Source organism: Curcuma longa, chromosome 17, assembly GCF_044706935.1.
Source record: "Curcuma longa cultivar G26 ecotype Majalengka, Jawa Barat chromosome 17, ITB_CL_G26_1.1, whole genome shotgun sequence".
NCBI classification, from domain to species: Eukaryota; Viridiplantae; Streptophyta; class Magnoliopsida; order Zingiberales; family Zingiberaceae; genus Curcuma; species Curcuma longa.
The window spans coordinates 9,853,770-9,876,335 of NC_133877.1; the positions used below are offsets into that span (position 1 = coordinate 9,853,770).

At 39.2% G+C, this 22,566-nt stretch overlaps 1 protein-coding gene and 1 pseudogene across 1 annotated transcript; both read right to left on the bottom strand.

Annotated features, from left to right (window-relative positions):
• Window positions 1–10,435: 10,435 nt before the first annotated feature.
• Window positions 10,436–12,492, bottom strand: LOC141811720 (uncharacterized; annotated as a pseudogene).
• An 8,787-nt stretch (window positions 12,493–21,279) lies between these two features.
• On the bottom strand, window positions 21,280–22,279 carry LOC141811954 (bZIP transcription factor 53-like). The gene has a single exon (XM_074700039.1). The coding sequence runs from the start codon at window positions 21,863–21,865 to the stop codon at window positions 21,389–21,391; it is 477 nt and encodes a 158-aa protein (XP_074556140.1). The 5' UTR covers window positions 21,866–22,279; the 3' UTR covers window positions 21,280–21,388.
• Between the last annotated feature and the right edge of the window lie 287 nt (window positions 22,280–22,566).

Here is a 22,566-nt window from a genome sequence, read left to right on the forward strand (position 1 = left end):
GAACCTGCCCAATCTGCATCTGAAAAACATTCAATATGAGTGTGCCCATGATTTTTATATACAATACCTCGTCCGGGTGCGCCCTTCAAGTAACATAAAATTTGTTCTAATGCTGCCCAATGATGAACCGTTGGAGATGACATATACTGACTAACAACACTAACCGAATATGCAATATCTGGACGAGTCAAGGTAAGATAATTCAATTTTCCAACCAACCTTCGATATCTCTCTGGATGTTCAAATAATTCTCCATCTACTGTAAGATTCACGTTTTGAGTTATTGGAGTACTACAAGGTTTTGCCCCTAACTTTTCTGTCTCAGTTAATAAGTCAAGAACATATTTCCTCTGAGATAGAAATATACCACTTTTACTCCTTATAACTTCAACACCTAAGAAATACTTTAGCACCCCTAAATCTTTTGTATGAAACTGAGTGAGAATGAAAGATTTGAGAGATGAAATTCCCGTAATATCACTACCAGTAATCACAATATCATCCACATATACGACTAATAGAATAACACCAGCTCCTGACTGCTTGTAGAACACAAAATGATCAGACTTGCTTTTCTTCATACCAAATTTTTCAATAACCTGACTAAATTTTTCAAACCAAGCACGTGGACTATAATGTTTTTCGAAGACGACAAACTCGCTCCATCTCTCCCTGAGCAACGAAACCAGGAGGTTGCTCCATATACACTTCCTCTTGAAGATCACTATGAAGAACAACATTCTTGATATCAAGTTGATGTAAAGGCCAATGATGAGTAGCAGTAAGAGAAATAAATAATCGAACAGATGTCAACTTTGCAACAGGAGAAAAAGTATCAGAATGATCCACACTATATGTTTGAGCATAACCTTTAGCAACAAGACGAACTTTTAGTCTAGCAACTGACTCATCTGGATTGACTTTAACATTAAATATCCATTTGCATCTAATAGCTTGTTTTCCTGGAGGTAGATCAACCAAGTCCCAAGTATCATTATCATCTAAGGCTTTCATTTCCTCTATCATTGCATTTTGCCAATCGTGATGAGATAAGACCTCACGGACAGTTTTAGGAACAGAAATAGAGTCAAGTGAAGCAATAAAAGAACAGGAAGAGGACGACAAGCCATTATTAGAAACAAACGAAGAAATAGGATAAGTACACTGGCGTTTACCTTTTCATAATACAATAGGAAGATCATCATTCGGAATTGGATCTGATGACGAAGTAGTAAGTGCAGGACATGAATCAGGAGGTCGACGCCTAGAGTATATTTCAATAATAGGAGGTTTGACAAGAGTCGGTTCTGAGACAGGTGTAGAGGATGTAACAGAATATACCAATAAATCATCATCTTCCTTTTGAGAAGTCGGGATATATGAGGATGAGAAATAAGGTGTGTCTTCCATGAAAGTAACATCGATTGAAACAAGATATTTATTAATACTAGGACAATAACACCTATAACCCTTTTGAAGACGAGAATAACCAAGGAAAATACATTTCAAAGATTTGGGGTCTAATTTAGTAACTTGTGGACGGACATCCCGAACAAAACAAGTGCTACCAAATATCCTAGGGTTAACAGGAAACAATGACTTGTTAGGAAACAAAATTTTGTAAGGAATCTCACCATGAAGAACAGAGGATGACATACGGTTAATAAGAAAACATGCAGTAGAAACCGCGTCTGCCCAAAAAGACTTGGGAACATTCATTTGAAATAAAAGAGCTCGTGCTGTTTCAAGAAGATGTCTATTCTTACGTTCAGCCACACCATTCTGGGATGGAGTATCAACACAAGAGGTTTCATGAAGTATACCATTCTGACTCATATAAGATTGAAATAGACTGGATGTATATTTTTTGGCATTGTTACTTTGTAAAGTACAGATGGACATATTGAACTGAGTTTTGATTTCAGCACAAAAAGCAGAAAATAGAGAAAATAACTCAAAACGATTTTTCATTAAGTATAACCAAGTTACCTGAGAATAATTATCCACAAAAATGACAAAATACCTAAAATCAGGTTTAGACAGAATAGGACAAGGACCCCAAATATCAGAATGAACTAATTCAAAAGGACTAATTGCACGTTTATTTATCCTTGGACTTGAACTAAGATGGTGATGCTTTGCAAACTGACATGACTTACAATTTAATGAAGATATGCTATTATATTGTGGACATAATTTCTTGAGCAATAAAAGAGATGGATGTCATAACCTACAATGATCCTCAAAAGGAGAATTTTCACCTGAACAAACGAGAGATCTTGGGGTAGGTGAATCAAGAATGTAGAGACCTCCATTTTCATATCCTTTACCAATAGTCTTTTTCATCAAAAGATCCTGAACTAAACAATGATCGGGAAAGAATGAGATCAGCAGTTAAGATTGCGAGTTAATTGACTAACAGAGAGCAAATTAAAGGATAAATTAGGTAAATGTAAGACAGAAGACAAGGAAAGCAAAGGAGTGGGATTGACAGTGCCAGATCCACGAACGCAAGATGAAGACCCGTCAGCTAAAGTAATAATAGGAGTGTTGGATTTGTGCGTGAAAGTAGAAAATAGACTAGGATTACCTGTCATATGATCCGTGGCACCAGAATCAATGACCCACTTAGAGGATGAGGAAACAAGACATGTATTGTGGTTACCTGAATCAGCAATAGTAGTGAAAAAGGAAGATGAAAACTTAAGTGAATCATGATATTGAGAGAACTTGACAAATTCTTTTGCAGAGACAAGCATCGATTTATCAGAGGTATCATTAGTGGATGTAATATGAGCCCGACGTTTTTGCTGAATTTTGTACTGAAGCTTTCTGCACTCAAATTTTGTATGACCCGACTTGCGATAATAGTTACATATAATACCATTAGAATTTGATGTCCGAGTTTCAGAAGCTTGCGAGTCTCCTCCTTTGTTTCTATCCATCATGATAGAATGTTTATTTTCAACCATAAGATTTTATTCACAAGAGACATCAAATAACTCTGATCTTTAATGAAGGAAATATAAAGAGATGAAGAAGAATTCCAAATTTGAAGACGAATTCCACAAAACAACCTACTGCTGTGAGACGAACAGGGCAGGATATTCTTGTTTTTCAAAATATGAGAGCAAAAATAGAATGTGTATAGAACCCAGTAGCATATCAGAACTGTGACTGCTCTGTAGGAGAAAAGGAATAGACAGCATCTTACGACGCGAAATAGGGAAGGCCGGCGGGTCTGGGGTTGCTCTCGGCGGCTGCACACAGTGGTGAACAACGGCAACTTATTCACTGGCTAGTGACCATTTGATACCAAGTAGTGTTAGAGAGGAGGGCCGAAGAATCATCCGTTATCCTCAGTTGCGGCGTCACTAGGGAGGCGCACTGCTGCAGGTGCAACTGTTTGTAGAACTGCCGGATGAATGCCTCCGCCTTCCGATCCACACGGCCCCTGCCTTCTCCTGCCTGTCCGCCGCCAAGTGCCTTAAGAGTAGTCGGCGCGGCCGACAACAAGACTTCGCCCTCGATGTCCACCTTGCCTCCGCGCTGGCGAAGGAGCTCAAGGTGCTGGGATTAGCGTCGCCTGTGCCTGCAGGACAGAACCAGAGGAGGCCGTTGGAGGAGGAGACGAAGCGCACGAGCAGAGAGAAAGATCGTGGCAGCAAAGAGAAAGCACGCTAGCGCCACGCTCGCGTGAGGAACGAAGCCGCGCTCGCGTGAGGAACGAAGTCGGCGCAGAGAAAAATAGAAAACCTAATTTCTGGGCTCTGATACCATGTTATCAAAATAACTTAAGAAATCATATTCCATTATCAAATACAAGCCCCTATTTATATAGGAGTTTTATTGACCTATTCTACGAGACTTATTCTAATAAATATAATTTTATAGCCAATATGAAACAATCAAAACATATTATTTTAGTAAATTACCTAAACTCGATACCCCTTGCTACAAACAATATTCCTTTTTTTTTTTTTGCTTCATCCCCTTCCTCTTTCAATCTTCAATCTGTCATCGACACAATACATTGGAGCATTGGCACAATACTAGAACAGTATCTTTCCAGTCAGAGATCGAAACTACGACACAGTTCAAGATTTTGAATCTTGGTTTCAATGATTTATCAAAATGATATGTTTTGATCATTTCGTCCTATACGATATGAGATTTCAAATCATGGATGAGGATACAGTAGGGGATTAAACCCAATGACATAGTATGATTCATATAGCTGACCTCACTTTGTGGGATAGAGGCTTATTGTTATTGTATCATTTCATCTTAAGCTAAAAGGTTTTATTTCCCTTTCATTTAGTTTGTTTATTATTTCTCCAAATATGAAAACATCCACTAAATTCATGATTTACTGCCTTGTCTATTTTTTAAAATTAAATTTGTCATGGCCAAAGTTGAATGGTGAGGAAAGTCAATGGATAATTAAAGTAACATGTGAAAGCATATGGACATATGCAAATGCATGTAAGGCGCAAACTAGGCCAAATGGACCCCTTTTAAGACAATGACGATCTTAATGTAAACTAGAGACATCCCTGTGGTTCCATTTGATGAATGAAAAAAAGGGAAAAGTGTTGGTGCAATCTTCCTCAAGTATCAGTTGGTTTTAATGTTTGGTTAAATGAGTTTAAGTTAGGTAATATTGGTGATCTAACATGTGTGATTTAAGTAAACAGGAAAGTCCAGATTTGAAGTCTTGGCAATTGGTGAAGTCCGAGAGGCGCGGCCTCTTGGCAAATGGTGAAGTCCCGAAGGCGCAGCCTCTTGGCAAATGGTGAAGTCCCAGAGGTGACGACCTCTTGGCAAATGGTGAAGTCCCGGAGGTGCAGCCTCTTGGCAAAAGGAAGACTTAGCGTGACAAAGCTAAGGGAAACATCTCAAGCAAGTGTAAGGATGAGGAGCCGTGGGCTCGAAAGCATCTAAGGAGGGCACGAGGCTTGTGGAAGATGTTTGAATACGTGAGTCAAGGTTAAGGGATGAAGAAGGAAGCTGAAAGGTGGGTTTTCAGCTTCATTAGTCGACTGGTGATGACATCAGTCTACTGGTGTCTTGATCCAAAATACACAGAAAGATCCAAAACACACAGAAAGATCAGTTGAGTGAAAAAGCAGAGACCAGTCGACTATTCAGTTGACTATTGATGAGTGATCAGTCGATTGGCGATCAGTCGACTGATATATGAACGTTGTAACCATGGTGGAAACCATGTCAAGAGTATACTAACCATTTATTTTTCACTAATTTGGGGAATGCCAAGAGCAAGTGAAAATTTAGTACTAAATCAGGAAAATTCAGTACTATTTGTGTAAAATTCAGTATAAAACGAGTGAGATCCAGTACTATTTTTATAAATTTGAGTATTGTTGAGATGACACCCCCACCATGCTGACCATGAGGCAACATCACATCTACATGGTATGGTAACCATGTAGAAAAATATGTCAAGAGTGAGCTTACTAATATTATTTCACCAAGAAGGGATTGTCTAGACTAAGTGAAAATTTAGTACTAATTCAGGAAAATTCAGTACGATTTGTGTAAAATTTAGTATAAATCGATTGATATCCAGTACTATTTTCCTAAATTTGAGTATTATTTCACCATGCTGACCATTCGCGATAACCTTCCATCAGTCGACTGATATTTATTACCAGTCGACTGATAACGAACAGAGACATTTTGGACTCGACTGGAGACCTTACTCAGTCGACTAAAATCATTGTATCGGTTGCATTCGCGATAAACTCATTTTACTCGACTGTTATTTACTTACAGTCGACTATCTACGAACAGAGGCAATTTGGACTCGACTGGAGACTCTACTCAGTCGACTAAGGTGATTTGTCGGTGCATTCGCGATAAATTCATGTTAGTCGACTGTTATTTACTTACAGTCGACTATCCACGAACAGAGGCAATTTGGACTCAGTCGACTAAAATGTCAAGAGCAAACAGTTTATTTCCTGAAAACATATGCAAAATTTGAGTATATATTATGGAAATTAAAGTATAATTTTGTTTATATTGAGTATAATTTGACGAAATTTGAGTATAAAATTCTGGCAGCATCTCCTTCATATATCCCACAAATTTGATAGAAATAAACATCATGTATTGAACGAAACATATCATTCAATGATATAAGGTAGAGAAAATACATAATAAGATCTTCAAGTCACTAACCAAAATGATTGTCTATAGATATCACACAAGTTTTAAACATCACATCAACTAGTATCAAGCTCATATTACATAAAATCTACATTAAAGTCAATGACTTAACAGAAAATTTTTTTAAAGCAACAACAAGCCATGAATGTTGCCGCTGGATCGAGTACACCTTCTTGTAGTTGTATCCATGTTTTTTCTTTGTTCTATCCTCCTCCTTTTCCTGTATATTGAGAAATATGTTAATATGGTGGATGCTCCAACACTTCTTTTATCACGCTCTGGTAGTGGAGAAAGGCATTCTAGAGTTCTTTTCTTGTGCTGATGACAGCTGGAAGATATTGTCTCCAATAATTGTCTTTCTTTGTTCCTTCTCGATGGGCATGATGTTGAAAGTCATATTCCTTGAACTGGAAGATCTGTTCATGCACAATTGGAGTTGATGATCTTCATGCCTACTTGTCCCCCTTCCTCTCAGTAATAACTAGATCAGTGTTTGTATCTTATGAGAAGAACCAAAATAAAATAAGATAAAGTATGACAAGAAAAACCACATTAGATTTAGCATGAATATGAAAATGAATGTTCAGTTTCAGTTTGCAATTTTCAGAAAATAAGAAAGGAGAAAGTAAATTATTTGCGAGTGCAATTTCCTTGAAAAGCAATATTCGGAAGATTGGTGGTATGGATTAGATGCATTTCTATAATTAGGAGCGAGATTTCTTCCTGTAATTGCTTTATCAGTTTTCTCTTCATGCTTCGCGCCTTGTTGAAAGGAAGAAACTAAGAGGAGAACAATGCTGCAGTTTCATAAGCAAAATAAACGAGGAATAACTTGGGAAAAAAGATGCTGCATTTCTATTATAAAATTTGAAATATTTTGAAGTTCAATTGTGAGATTCTCAGATGCAAACCGAAAAAAATTCAGCTTTTTCTTCAAGCATCAGTTCTAGCTAGCGGAAAGGAGGAACAGGAGAAAGCAGCAGGCCTGCTCGATTCTCTGCCCTTTGTTCGCTCACCCTGCGGGTTCTTATCCAGCAGTAGTCAGCACATTTATGGGATGGATTGGAGGCGTTTCTGCAGGAAGGATCTACGTTCCTGGGCGAAGCAACTAGATCGACCTCGATTTTCCTCATGTGGTTCCCCAATTTGACCTGCACAGAAAAATTATTGAGGTGAATCTCTCGATCAAGATGCTTGCTTCAGTTTGGGCGCGTATGCTCTTGCTTCAATCTCATCGTCGGTGTGAGATGGTGTCACCATTTAGGATTTGGACAAGGAAACGAAGATTGTGTCGTCAACAAATGGAGGAGAAGGAAATGGTGGAAAACCAATTAGGGTTTTGAGGATGGTGTCGTCAAGAAGAAGAAAAATGTCGGTTAGGGTTTTGAAGAAGGTCTCGCCAGGAAGAAAAGAAAGAAAGAAGACAGACGGGTCGTGGCTCGTGGCTCGTATACGCAGGGGAGGAGAGAAATGAGATGTATGTCTCTTGAACAAGGGAGAAGAGGAGATAGGAAAGGGGTAATTTTGTAATTTTATGTATTGGGGAGTGGAAACAAACTTTTAGTTACTTTTGGGTACTGCATGCAAAGAAATATATGGGTAGGGACTGATCACAAAGGTGAGTTTGGGTTTGGGGATTTAAAAGCAAGTCTCCCTCACTTTAAAACTAAATTATTTTGTTCCTGTAACTCTCGCTCGGTCTTCTCATTCCAAACTTCTCATTCCAAACTTCTTTGATTTTGGTTTGGAACCTTTTAACCGATGACTTTTGCTAAACAGTCAAATTGATAACACTTGACACATAATCATTAATGGACCTTGTTCCAATCTTTTGCTTCTATTGACTTTCGTCCAGTCTGATCTACTTCTTCAAATTAATTTCGGACGAGATGTGATCGATTCTTGAAGAGAGTAACACATGTCAAATGGCTCACTAGGAATTATCCGATGAGATCGCTCCAATGCCTAAATCATCATGGAGCTTTAAAACATAATAATAGAACAGAGAAAATGAGATAGTGTAGATGATAATAGTAGAGCCCATATGATACTCTTAGAGCCTCCCTCTTACCTTATATAGGAAGAGAAATCCAAGAGACATACCTTTTGGAGAGCAAGCTAAAAGATATATCACATTAAAGAGTGTTGTAATAATCGTTATGTTCCTTGACTCTCCATGTCCCTTCGTTTGTCATGTCCCTTTGCATGCTGAGAGTTCGAGAAATCGGAAGATCAAACTCGGGAAGTTGACAGTCGGGCGATTGAGAACTCGAAAAATAAATCAAGACTCGAGAAGTTGACAGTCGAGCGATCGGGAACTCGATAGATCGGGACTCAGGAAGTCAACAATCAAGCCCTGCCACGCGGCTTTTACGTTGACTAAATCTTAATCTTGCAACATGACTCTTGTATTGACTGAGTTCAGGACTCACCAAGTAAGCCCTTACCTCCTCATTAGACCTAAACACATCTAATTCACTTTAAACTTTCATAGTATTATTTCAAACAATCTCCTGAGTATTTAAATACTCAACTTTTTTTTATTTATCTATCTATCAACAACTTTTGATTAAAGTCAATGATGGAGCTAGATATACTTGATTTATTCTAAACTTAAACCAATCCATTGGTGACACTCTCTTGAATCTTCTCATATTCAACTTGCCTTATTAATAAGAATCTTTTTAAGTCATTTGATCAAAAGTCATCAATGGATTTAGACACATCTCATTCACTCAATCTGTACTAATTTACATTTTGTACTTTCGTGGATCTTCTATAACTTAATCTCTAATAATCTTTAATCATCAATAACTTTTGGTCAAAAATAATTGAGAGACCTAAACACATTTGATTCACTCCAAATATGAATCAATCTATTCTTGAAACTCTTTGCAGTCTTTCTATGTTCAAACCTCTCCTTAATTTTAGACCATTTTACTTATCAATGACTTTTGAACCTAAACACATCTAATTCACTTCAAACTAATTTATTTTCATCACTCTCCTAAAGAATTATTTAGTCGAACTAATTGAGATGGTTTGAATTAACTAAAGACATAATCTTGAAGAGAAAAGATTAATATTTTTTAATTGATTCAACCGAATAAAAAATATCCATTGTAAACACAGATGCAAACGAACGAAATCGAACTGAATACTATAAAAATATTAATATTTGAGTTTAAATTCAAAAAATATATGTAATATTTGAATTTGATTCGAAGTTTAAAAATATAAATATTTTGATTCAAACTCGGTTCGAAATAAAATTTGAACTTGTGTTCAATTCAAATTGTTCAAACCTTGATTTGAACAAAATCAAATTATACTTCAAAATGATTTAAATTCAAATTTGAATTATTCAAATCCTAATTTGAACATATTTAAATAAAAATTATATAAAATTAATTAAAATTCAATTCGAGTTCAACTGTTGAATGACTCATGAATAATAAAACAAAATATTATACCAAAATTTGATAATTTCAAAAACAAATTAAATATTTTTTGAATCAACTCAAAAAACTCATAGATTCAATTCCTTTACACCCTTAATTGTAAATAAAGTTCCAAAATTAATATTTCAATCAACTGACATAAAAGATTAAGTCACTAAGGTCTTACAAACTGCCCCTACAATAGAGAAGTGAGGCAGGCATTTTTAAAAACCAATTAATCAGTAGCTCTCAAACTATGTTCCTCTAAGAGTTTTATTTTTATTATTGTATTTGATTGCATTTCTTATCTTTCTTAAGAGAAACAAATTTATGTATACGATTTCTGAATCTCAGTAATTCATTTGAAAGTGATTAACAGAAAGTTTACATTAAAAGTCTTTTAGTTTGACATTTTAATTAATATCTTAGATAAAATAATGAGCCCATCCACTCTGCTTCTCCTTCTCCTACAATTAAACCTCAAGGGCCTACTTGCATCCTCTACTTGCAGCTCAGCAACCTTGCTCCGTTGCTCGTAGCTCAGCCACTTCCAATACCCCGCTGCCGCCGTTGCTCTGGCCGCAATTGCTCCCACCACCATGGCCGGAGCTCGCGGATCCTCCGCGGCCACTGCAGCAAACGACCGCCGGTTGTGACATGCACGCAAACAACAAATTAGCCAACTAACTTAACGATTAGCTAACACAACCAAATTTGAAGCTACCATTTACCTGAGACAGAGGATTGTGTAGGCTGCAGAGACAGGGCTTGATATATAAACCGTTCTGAAGACTCAGTTATAGAGGGAAGCCTGTTAGAGTTTGTTAATCAACTCTGTTTGATCAATTTGCAAGTTTGGTTGTGTTTGTGCACAAGGGAGAATCCAATTCAAGGTTTGTCTATTTAGGTACAAACTGTACAAATGAAAAATAGAGACTTATATTGTGTAATTATAACCCAAAAAGAATATGAAAAGTAAATTCATGTATGAACAAATAGAATAATATTTTTTCCCACTTTTTTTTTTTTTGCAATTTTTGAAACTTTTGATAAGCCAATAGACAGAGCAGTCATGGTCAAACTAAACTGAAATAGCCCACTAAGAAACAAGTAAAGCAAGTTGTTTGTTGTCCATTGCCCTAAAGCCATGCTCAAATGGACCTCAAATGGTAGAGGTAGGAGCTGCAAGTGCACTATAGCTTCGGTGGCCTCTCATTGCCATCATCTTCGTCGTTTGAATCATCCTTTGTGGATCTTTTCCTCTTTGAGGATGTGCCATCCTTGACAGAACCACTGCCTCCGAAATCCGAATTATCATCTTCAACAATGTCTTCATCCTCGTCTGTTTCTTCGGCTGGCTCAAAATCACTCGCATCTTCCTCATCTTCGGCGCGACCAACCGGTCGCACGAGATATTCAGTTCCTAATTCTTCCTGCGAGTATCCAGTGACATGCCAATCTGAGTAAAACAACACAATAACCTTCAAAATGCTCATCAGTCATCATTTTCTGAATGACTTTGTTGACAAAGCAAAGCAGTGTAGTTCTAAAGCAAAAACAATATGATCACTACCAAAAGAATTTAGTCTGTTGGTTTAGATTATGCTCATGTTTTGAGTTGTTTCCCCTGTATTAATATTTGGTAAAAAAGTGATGACTGGAATTATCAAATCAGCATCCTTTGATATCCGAAATTTCCTTGTGTGCTCCATATCATCAAAGGTGCAACATTGTTTTTTTTTTGTATTTATTTTTTATTCTTTAATATGCCAATTAGAACCTTCCCCGTATATATTCCTACTCAAGTAAACCAAAACCAAGAAATCTTTGCAGCTTTTCTTCATGCTGAGCAACACAGTCGTTGAACATAACATCAACATCAATAGGTTCAATTACTACAGAAAATACTGGTGCAGAATTGTTTTCAATTAGGACTGTAATTATCAATTCAGTTTTCAGAAGAAAACATAGCAACCCGATCTCATGGAAAAAAAGTAAATTAGTCAAATAGCAAGGTGTTTGTTCTAAAAATAGCAAAAAGTAACCACTAATTTCAGATGGAAACCTGCGAAATGTTTCCAAATCAGGAAAAATAATGAAGCAGGTTAAGCACCATAGCATGTTCCAGCAGTTAATCCATGGCAAGCAGTAGAAGAACAAGTAGATCAGTAAACTTGGATAAGAAATATACCTCTTCTCCATCGTCGTCGTCGTCGCTTTCATCGTCGTCGTCATCGTCACCGCCGCCTTCCTCCTCTCCCTCGTCGTCGTCGTCATCCAACGTCTGTGCTTGGGGGTGAAACCCATGGGGGGTGACCCCCTCCACGTCATCGTCTCCACCATCCTCCTCGTCGTCGTCGTCGTCGTCTTCGCCTCCATCTTCCTCCCCGTCGTACTCATCCTCGTCTCCGTCACCACTGCGGTCGTCGACATCTTCCGGTTCCTCCCCGTCTTCATCGACGTCGTGCAACTCAGCTTTGCCGTTCGCCGTCTTGACCTCCGCCTCCTTCTGCCGCTTCGTCGCCGCCTCCACTCCCTCTCTTCCCTCGCCGCCGCCACTCCTCCTGCCTTCATCTTCTCCACGCAAAAAATCCACCAAGAAAACGAACAAAAACAAACAGAATTAAACTCGGAAATTTGCGGGAAGAAGAATCGCGTCGATCGGGAGGAAGAAGAGAGAGAGAGGGAGAGTGAATTTTCGAGGAGCCCTGCAATCAGCCGAAGCGACAATCTAGGCCGTTCGAGGGTGGGTCTCGACGCGGATCGATGACGTGGATAGCGATCGAGCCGCAAGGCACCTTCCAGGGCTGACGTCAGCATCGGAGCCGGCCGCGGTATCCTGGAATTGTGCGAGCATCACCAGAATTAGATCAAAAGGTGGTCGCTCACTCGCGAGTTAACGTGGTCTCTTATTAGTCTCTACAAACATAAAGAGTACGACTATACCGCGAAGGTAAATTAAGTCAATGGATAATTTTTAATAATATTTTTAAATATTTTCTTATGCTTTAGGACCATGATGCTTAAAATTATGATCCGGATCATAAGATATAAGATCGTGAAGTACCTGCCACCGGAATATAGCTGAGTTGATGATGACGCAGTAGAGTTGTAGAAGAGAGCAAGGGTTTGAATCCTGACAAAGTCAGGCAATACCCTCCTACGTCGTGATCCACTGCAGTTTCTCGATTTACTTCTTCACAGATAATCGTGAGGCTGACCGTGTGGGGCCGCTAAGACAGCGAATTCTATTTTTTGTTGCAGAAGATTGTGAAGTGCCATTTCCGGGACATAACTAAGTTAGTTATCGACGAAGTCGAGACAATACTCTCCTTCGTCGTGATCAATTATAATTTTTTGATTTATCTCTTCACATATGATCGTAGGATCGATCGTGTAAGACCAACTGGATTCCACATTTTACAAAAGAAATGGATCATGAAGTACCAAATCGATTCTAAATCAATTAGGGTTAATTTTTACGATGGACTGGAGCAAGATCGCTAGAATCATACCGGATCGGTGAAATCGATATGATTCTACATTACAAGTGATTTTACAGTTTAAAATTTTCCAACATTGGAACCACGAACATCATCTTTGTCGGCGAGCAACGACGCATAGAGGGATACACGAGAGTGCGTGAGGAGGTGGCGCTTGCAACTTGCGACTTGCGACTTGCGAAGGGGGACGCGCGAACTTGCGTGTTGCTAGTTTCTCGCATAAGGACTAAGGGAGGCAGTCTCCGAAGGTCAACAGAGGTTGTTCTCCGACTGCTCGTGATGAGCAAGAGGGAAAGACACGGGTCGGCAGTTGGCAACAACGGTGATAGGGATGCGCGAGCCCATGGGTGAGGGGGGCAAAAATGGTAAATTAAAAACTTTAAGTTTTTAATTAAAACTCTTATTAATTGATTCCATTAACTGTTAACTTAAATAAAATGATTTAAATAGACTTGCTCAAACCCTAACTAAATTATCACATTAAAACATACATAAATTTATTTTAAAATTTAAAATTATAAATAAATTTTATTTGTTTATTATATATATATTATCGATCTCATTAATAATATTATTACTAATTTGATTTAATTTAGTTGGAATTTTAATCAAATATAAAATTGATTTAATCTTATTGATCAATTTAATCATTCAATAAAAAAAAAAGGGCAGCCCGGTGCACGAGGCTCCCGCCTTGCAGGGTCCGGGGAGGAAATCCAATGTACCCAGCCTTACCCTGCCTTTGACAAGAGGCTGTTTCCAGGATTTGAATCCGTGACCTTTAGGTCACATGGCAGCAACCTTACCGTTGCGCCAAGGCTGAAATACTAAATTAAATTTTAAAGATTTTTGATAAAATCATACAATTTTAGATATGATCTTGTGATCCCAAATTTGTTAAAACCTTATGAGCTAGAATGGATTGAATAACATATCGATTACTTCATTGATTGGACTTGCATGATAGAAACTTGAATACAAACAAACTCAACACGCATACAATACTGACAAGTTGATTTTACTTGGTTTATCACCTCCCTATGGCGACTATGTCCAAGGTTAATCTAGCTTTTTACCACTATTGATTTTTTCCTTCTGAGACCAAATCTGAAAGCGGAGAAACCTTCTACATCATTATTACAACACAATACAAAAAGAAATGAAGCAAGCAGAAATTATAATGATTTCTTAAGGGATGTTGGCTTCTTCATCAACTACTTGTACTAAGGATGGAGGTTGAGCTTAAGAACTTCTCAGCGAGTTAGCATGAAAATTTTAGCTTGAGATGGGAGCTCTATCTTGAAACATAATCCTTGTGCCTTTTAAACGAATGCTTGACTCAAACTGAACTACAAGCTTCTTTTCAGATATCAGTCGACTATTACACACCATCAATTTGATATGATATCTCCTAATTGTTCATATCGTTGAACAACTTTTGAACATTCTAAAATCTATCTAATTTTTTCTATAATTTGAACATCAATCGTCTGATTCATCCGAGCAATCAATTGATAACAATCATTCGAATCTCACAGTCGAATCGACTTATAGCAATCATTCGAATCTTGTAGTAGAAACAACTTATTTTTGTTTAACTCTTGATCGGCATCAGCTGATTGATATTTTGAGTCGAACAGCTAAATCAATAAGTCTCTATAGGTGGAGTGGAATCAGTTCATGGATTGCTAGATAGGAGGAGTGAATAGCGACTTGCAAAAACAATCTCAATTTCTCTTACTAACATTTTAGCAATGACACACTAATTAAAACAACAATTATAGCATAAAAAATAATACGAGGCACAAATTACTTAGTTACAACTCTCAGATTGTTAGTCCAAGAACTATAAAAGCTCCTCATCGGAAACAATCCAGGGGCAAAAAAATCTCATATAACAGTTGAGCATAAAACACTAAAAACAGACTTGAATGAAAATGTAAATTAAGTGTATATATTTTCTTCTTCGATCTTCAGTCTATTTATAACCTTTATCTCAATCTGACTGTTGTGCTGACGTGGCACTTCCGAGCGCCTGGATTCGTCGAACAGAATCTACTTTGACAACAATCCACTAACGAATTTGGATGACTTGCAATCTAGATGCCTAGAAGCAATCCGGGTGCTTGGATTCTGCTGATATGGACTCCATCCTGATTCGTCTCTACAACGATCACACTAAGCTGGATTGGGTATCTGAGGCCCGGAATGGATCTGTGCGCCTGGAGTTTGGACACTTGGAATGGATCCGAGCGCATGGAGTCCAAGTGCCTGAAACAACTCCAGGCACTTAGAATGGTCAACCTTGGGTTGCCCATTTTCCTCGTCCATTTTGCCTCGATCGCCTTGGATAGTCTTCCTTTCGGCTTCTCGTCTCTCGGATGCACTAAGCCCTTCTGGCTCGCTCCCGTGCATCCTTCTCACTTCGTCGGAGTACTCTTCCACAGCTTCTCGTACCTCAGATGTACAGAGTTTGTCGACTCTTTTCCTATATTATCCTTCTCTCTCGCTTGTGTCTTCTACTATAGTTCACCAGCTTGAACACATGTGTTCTCCTAGGTCCCTGTACACTTAGACACACATATTAAATATAACAATGATTTAATTTCAGACATATTTGACCACACATCAAAACTCCACTGTGGTACTAATAATCTCCCTTTTTATGTTGATCAAACTAAGTTTAAAATTAGAATAAATTACTACTAATAATAGAAAAAATAAAGCAAGCATAATACTATAAAAATATTCTCACTCTCCTTATATTTATGCCTAATTTTTTATTTCTCTCCTTTTTTTGATAACATAAAAAAGAACTAGGGTTATATAAAAAAATTTGATATTAATTATTCGAATCATAAAAATTTTTATCGAGCACAATATTCTTAATCATGAAAAATTAATTTTCATCAAAAATTTGTTGTAACTAATATTATAATTTCATAAAACATGATTTTCTTTTGATAATTATTGAAAAATATTCAATCGTTTAAAAATTCTAAAATTTTATATGATGATAGAAAATATGCCATATTTTACAAAAAAAAATAATTTTCCTAATATTCTAAAGAATTATTTTTGCATTCAAGTCAACCATAAAAAGGGGTTGACTATCCTATAAAATTTTTAAGTAGTTAAAATTGATTTTGAAACTTAAAATAAATTTAAACCTATTGGATTTATCAAATATTTTCTAAAATAAATAATTTTTGTACTTTTCTAATTTGACCCCTAAAATTTTTATAATTATAATTTAGTTATGTATACAACTTATCTGAACTAATAAATTTTTTTTAAAAAAATACTTTTAAGAAATCTACCTGGTCCCTTGGTCTTAAATTTTTAGTTGTTAATTTTTTATTTTTTTTTCTTAGGTCATGTACTAGCTAATTTATTTTCTAGCTTAAGAATGGTTCATTTTAACTCTATGTATTTAGTCCTTACTTTATATAATGACTTAGATAACATTTAACTACATCGTATAATTGATCAAAGGGTAGATTATGTACCACACTTACTGTTTCTGATTCATTTGTTAGGGCTCCCTATGCACTATTGCTCTCTTCAGATGAATTGAACTCTTCTTCTTCATGGGTCGCCATGAATGCAAGACTAGCTCTATGCTCAGTCTCTGATTCTTTTGAGGAAGATGTGTCACTCCATGCCGCTTTTAGATTTTTATGCTTGGGCTTTGCCTTATCATTCCTCTTTTCTTTGATCTTCTATATGAGTTTAGGATAGTTGTTCGTGATATGACCTTTTTTATCACAGTTGAAGCATCTTACCTTCCTCATCTGCTTCTTCTTTAATAATTTGGTTGCTTGTCTCTTGTCAAAGTTATTAGTCTTAATTTTTTTTTCCATTTTTCTTACCAAATAGGCTTCTTCATCTACGTCCAAGGATGTGTCTGAGTCTGACTTGCTCCCTTTTGCTTGTAGAGAGATGTTGTGGTTTGATATCCCTATTTCTTTCAGACCTGCACATCCAGATTCATGTAATTCCAAAGTAGAAAATAAATTTTCTAAACTACTTAACTCTAGATTCTTCGAAATATTGTAGGAATTTACTATAGATATTCATTCTGGAGTTTGTGGAAAAGCATTCAATGAATACCTTAGAGTGCCCCGATTTAATACTCTTTCATCTAGATTCTGAAGATTTGTTAATATCTCCTTAAGTCATGCATATAGTTGAGCCACTGTTTTCCCCTTATCCAGGTTGCTTAGTTGATTTTTGAGCATATCTTTGTTGGTGCAAGGAACACCAGATGATCGAACCTGAATTTTGATAATGACAAAGAGTTCAAGTTAAGTATATGAAGTGATTTGATGAGCTTAACTGAGTGTGAAAGTAGCACAGAAAAGTCATAATTGTGGCTAGGCAGTGAAAGTCTTAGTTGCGACTAGGCAGTGGAAGTCCTAACTAGAGGCTAGACAAAGGAAGTCTTAATCTCAAGGATTAGGTGGAAGACCTGGTTTGGAGGATTGAGCAAGAAAGTCCTAATCAGGAGGATTAGGTAGGAAGTCTTAGCAGATCAAGAGCACTAGGCGGAAATCTATGCGAGTCTGGAGGATGGACGTCTAGCGGTGGAAGACCTGGGGGCCAAGGATCGAGGCTAAGCCTAGTTGGTACAAGGTAAATTCTCTCAAGTGGAGTAGGTGAGGACGCGTTCATTTTCTTCTGCAAAAGATGAAATCTGCTACTCCAACGGCCCCACATAGTCGGTCTCATGACCATCTGTGAGGAGGTAAATTGAGAAGCTGTAGTTGACAATGATGGAGGAGGGCATTGTCTTGGCTTCGTCGAGATTCAAACTCTTGTCCACTTCTGCAACTCTGCTCCGTCGTAACCAACTCAGCTATGTCCCGGGGGCGGTGAGGACATGTTCCTAATAAGGAGAATAGTAAATGTCGATCTGACCTAGAGTTAATTGGAAACCTAAAGTCAAGACCAAACAGTTTATTCCGGACGATCTTGATGTGAAATGAGGTGTCCTTTTAACAACTCTGCCGCCTCTAAATAGGTTCGACTCCTTCCTATACGACCCTAAAGGGGTGGGGGGCTGTCAAACTCCCACTCGATCGGGAAGGTTAGAGGGGTTGGAGACTTGACAAAAAAGAATCATGATTTCCAACCCTTATGGGAGGTCGGTACTTGTCCAGGAAGTGACAACCCAACCTCGCTGTGAAGTAGAAGATGTCTTGTTCCATCCTCTTCGGGTAAAAGAACTAATGGAACAGGACGGGACATAGGGGGATCTAGTAAGCTCGAAATACCATGGCTACCCACACAGTAGTCAAAAAGAGTTGGGTGCTAACTATTGGGAGGGTGTGGAAGTAGGTGGTTATGTCTTAGAAGAATTCAGGGATGGGAAAACAAAAGTTGTCGGCTAGCTGGCCGTAAAAGAAGGTGGTGAAGTGGGGGGGGGGGGGGGGGGGGGGGGGGGGGTGGTGTGTGCGGCTGTTGGTCAGGCTTTGGTACACGGATCCTATGGCTCCAGGGCACTCCAAATAGGTTCCTAACTTCCTCCCTCACCTCGCGGTTGATACTCGACTTGATGGATTCATACCAAGGTGTTGGAGATCCTACGAGGTCCATATCTAAGGTTTCCGAGTTTGATAGAAGCAAAGGAGAACGAAGACTTACGGGTTGACGTCGACGGGAATAAAGGACGATGAGATGATAAAACGACAGGACGATAGGAAGTCGAAGGCGCAGGAGGCAGAAGAGGGAGGAGGGCAGGAAGATGAAGGCAATAAAGGGTGCCACGCTGATGCGACCCTAAGCCTAATATACTCTGCGGCCCCCTTGCCCAAGTCGTCCGATCTGCCGACTGCAAAAGGTGGGATGCTCTGTGCGCTGTCTGATCTAGCTCACCGTCCCATCAGATCTCGGTAATGATAATGATTCAGTTGTCGCATTGGACGCCTCACCCTCATTAATGCGCCTCGAAACTGGTGTGTACAAATAATGCGCGTGGGGAAGGCATGCACCACCTCACTCAAGGTTGCATGCCATCAGACACAATTTCCCATGTCAACCCGTTTCATTGACTCATTTATGACTTTCTTGACTCATGTCTGACTCGAGCTTTTATTGAAGAACTGGTCTAGTCAATCTGACTCATGCCTCCTTCGACTAAACTTGTGGAGAGATTCATATTATGGGTTAGTATACCTGATCAAGAAAGTCAAGATCTGGTCCCGTAGGAGGTGGCACGTCGGATACACTGCCTGACCCCAGGACCGCCCAACTCGGCTCTCGCACTCGACTTCAATGCGACTCCGCAGCTAGCTCGACTCAGTGTCTGACTTCGATTCCAACTCCGCAATCCACTTAGCTTCGTGCCTGAGCCCCGAACTCGACGCCCGATTGACCTCGTGTCCACTCGGTGCTCAAATAACTCTACTCTCGAGTGACTCCGTGATCTCCTAGATAGATGTCAACTCCCCAATTAGCTCAGTCTCGCCAAGCCCACACTCCCGATCAAGTAGTCTTATTTCATCATTATTACTTCCTTTGCTCCCTTCCTTATGCTATCAGACCGCCCTCTGAAGGACACGTGCGATGGTAACTTAAATATATCACCTACTCTATTAATACAACATGGTCTTGCACCGTATCAAGCCTGGTGAGGGGCCCTTAACTACCATAGTAATGAAATATTTTCCTTACCTTCGATGTGATATCCTTTTATCGTCGATAGGGGGTTTCCTCTGATGACTCCATATAATAATCCCACTTCTCGCGGGTGTAGGTATGTACACCCACCCACAATCAATATTTCTCCACTTCCTGCTTTAATTCTTCTTCTTCCCCATTACCGGACAAGGAAACTGACTCGAGCGTCGAAGTGGTTGAGCCAAGACACCCCCTAACCTATATTCTCACTTTCCTTTTCTTCTTTCTGTAGCTTCATAGGACCACCACCCTCTTTCATCATCAGGTCGTAGATCCTGTGTGACTCCATTAACATTAAGGTCAGGTGTCTCGTGACTTATCTAGAGATGGTCTCAAATAAAAACAATCATAATTTGTGATGTAGCTTGATTTGGGACTTATGCTTATGTGAGTGGGAACCAAGTAAAAAAAGGAATCATTGATTTACTTTATTCAATTGGAGGTAGATACTTCATTTAATTAGATTGGCTATCCAATGATTATATTTGTCTGAGCATTCGATTGGAGGTAGGTAGAATAAAGTCGCTGGAGCAACATCTATACAAGTTATTATAGAGTTTTGGCTTGGTAGTGGTGCTCAAAAACATTGTGATTTGTGTGGGTGTTGTGTATAACTAAGTGCTACAATTCTCTAACAAGATGACATGAAAAATCATCTAATTTAATATAAAATATGTCCAAATTAAACCATCACTAACAAGATGACATGAAAAATCAGTGCAAATGATTTACAAACTATTACAATTATCTCCTCTTTTCTTCTGCATCATGTCATGTCTTATTCATTATTATGCCCATCTTTAGGTTATAAAGTAAGCTCGGAAGGCACACAAATATTCATTAAAAAAAAATAAGCCCACCGACCACTTCGCTGGAGCCAAGACACCCCTAACTTATGTTCTCACTTTCCTTCTTTTCTCTATAGCTTTATAGGAGCACCATCCTCTCTCATCAAGTCGTGGATCCTATGTGACTCTATCAATATCAAGGTCAAGTGTCCGGTGACTCATCTGGAGATGATCTCAAATAGGAACGAACAATCGTAATTTGTGGTGTAGCTTGATATTGGGACTTATGCTTATATGAGTGGGAACCAAGTAAAAAAAGATAAATCATTGATTTAATTTATTCAATGGGAGGTAGATACTTCATTTAATTAGATTGGCTACCTAATGATTATATCTGTCTGAGCATTCGATTGGAGGCAGGTAGAATAAAGTCGCTGGAGCAACATCTATATAAGTTATTATAGAGTTTTGGCTTGGTAGTGGTGCTCAAAAATATTATGATTTGTGTGGGTGTGTGTGTAACTAAGTGCTACAATTCTCTAACAAGATGACATGAAAAATCATCTAATTTAATATAAAATATGTCCAAATTAAACCATCACTAACAAGATGACATGAAAAATCAGTGCAAATGATTTACAAACTATTACAATTATCTCCTCATATCATGTCATGTCTTATTCATTATTATGCCCATCTTTAGGTTATAAAGTACGCTCGGAAGGCACACAAATATTCATTAAAAAAAAATTAAGCCCACCGACCACTTCGGCGGCTCGGCGCTTTATGAAGCCGATCCCACTCCGTCACCCATGAACGGAACAGCCGCAGAGGCGGGCAAGGCCACCCGGTGGCGCTGCCACATCCCCTGCGCGTCCACGGCCACGCCGCTGAGCTCCTCCGCCAGGCGGAGCACCGCGCTTAGCGACCGCAGCCTCGCCGCCAGCTCCGCCGCCTGCGCCCGGAGTTCGCCGTTCTCCGCCTCCAGGCCCTGGTGACGCTGGCTCAGCGCCTCTACCTGCGCCGCCATCTCGGCGTTGTGCCTCGCCAGGTGGGCCGCCTGGGCCGCCACGTCTTGCAGGTGCTGCTGCTTCCTCATCCGCGACCTCCGAGCGGATTCCCGGTTCGACAACTTCCGCTTCTGCCTCCTCTGCTCCATCTCCGACCCGGACATCTCGCCGAGACTGGTTGCGGGCGAAAGGCGGCTCCTTTGGGGAAGAATCGGGCGACCAAGATCCCATCTTTGTTCAGGAGAAGACATAGAACCAGTAGAGGAAGACCACGGAGAAGGATTGGAGGAAGAGGATTCGGCGAAGATGCGCGGCTACGTTCATAAAAATCAGAGAGCCGCTATTAATGGAAACGGCCTTCACGCCATGGATTCCACGAACAGCGAGAAGGCGACTCTGATCTCTCGAACCCCAATGTCTCGCGAAAAGTGGAAATCCACCGAAAAGATGAAGATTTTGGAGGAGAGTTTTCGATGATGGACACAGCGGAAGCCTAACCCACCACCGAAAAGGATGGATTGTGTAACAGTGGCCGGCTTCCTCGACGGGACAGCAACCGGCACGAGATGCAACCTCGAAGCGAAGGCTCGATCCGATCGATCGAGCGCAGAGATCGGACAGCAGGAATCGAAAAAGAGATGGAGCGCCGGTAGATGAAGGTGGCGATTGGCTTTTGGGCGAGATATTTATAGCATAGGAGGCGAAGGCGGCATTTGGCGAATTTTAGTGAAATCCGGAAGTCGGGAGGAATCTTCTTCTCGTGGTTGGCGATAGAGATTAAGTCGATGAATTGAGCACGTTTTCGATGGCTCTTTGTGAAAACATGTTTTTGAAAAAAAAAAATATATTTTTCTATTTGCATGAATGCTCGATCGTTGCTTCTTATGTTTTGTTTCCGAGGTGCGGATTGATGACTTTCGGGTAAAAAAAAAATCCTTCTAGCGGAGGAAGA